Source organism: Mycetomoellerius zeteki, unplaced genomic scaffold (genome assembly GCF_001594055.1).
Source record: "Mycetomoellerius zeteki isolate Tzet28-1 unplaced genomic scaffold, Tzet1.0 scaffold316, whole genome shotgun sequence".
In the NCBI taxonomy this organism is placed as follows: Eukaryota; Metazoa; Arthropoda; class Insecta; order Hymenoptera; family Formicidae; genus Mycetomoellerius; species Mycetomoellerius zeteki.
The window spans coordinates 587,274-587,859 of NW_017257301.1; the positions used below are offsets into that span (position 1 = coordinate 587,274).

The following is a 586-nucleotide window of genomic DNA, read 5'->3' on the forward strand; positions in this document are numbered from 1 at the left end:
CCAATCTTTTTTTCAGTGTATCCATCATCAAAAGTGAACTTACTTATTTCATAAAAAAGTCGCCACAAAAAGAATGGTTTGAAAAAAAAATCATCATAATTGTCATAACTTAAAAAGATATTTTTTAAGGATTATGAAACAAAAATGACAAAAATAACATTTGATCATGCTAAATATGGTATATAGATATTCTTTTTGCTGATATTATTTGATTAGTCAATAATTTTTTGTTAAGTTGAAAAATAATTTTCCCCTTTTGTAGGAAACTTAATTTTGAGTGAAATAATAGAGCGATATATGAATAAATGATTTTATTAGAAAATTTGATCAATGTATTTAATTTGATAATACCGACTATTATGAATTTTTACTCTTTCTAAAGATAACTAGTTCTACGTATTAGCAACAAGTCAGAAGGATCTTTTCATGTGAGAATTGGAAGCACACATACACAGCATACGTGCGTACCTGAAGAAGTCGTTTCTGCAGAAGAGCTTCGCCTCCCTGGAGAAGCACTTGTCCTGCAACGCGGCTCTGCAATCGAAACAGCGCACGCACTCGACGTGCCATGCACGGTCCAAAACGT

General features: G+C 31.9%; 1 protein-coding gene across 1 annotated transcript in view; it reads right to left on the reverse strand.

Moving 5' to 3' along the window:
* The window catches only part of Lim1 (LIM homeobox 1), a 30,767-nt gene that overhangs the window by 28,395 nt on the left and 1,786 nt on the right, over positions 1-586 (reverse strand). Inside the window, 1 exon segment of the mRNA XM_018451628.1 lies at positions 469-583. Coding sequence (XP_018307130.1) covers positions 469-583 — 115 coding nt within the window.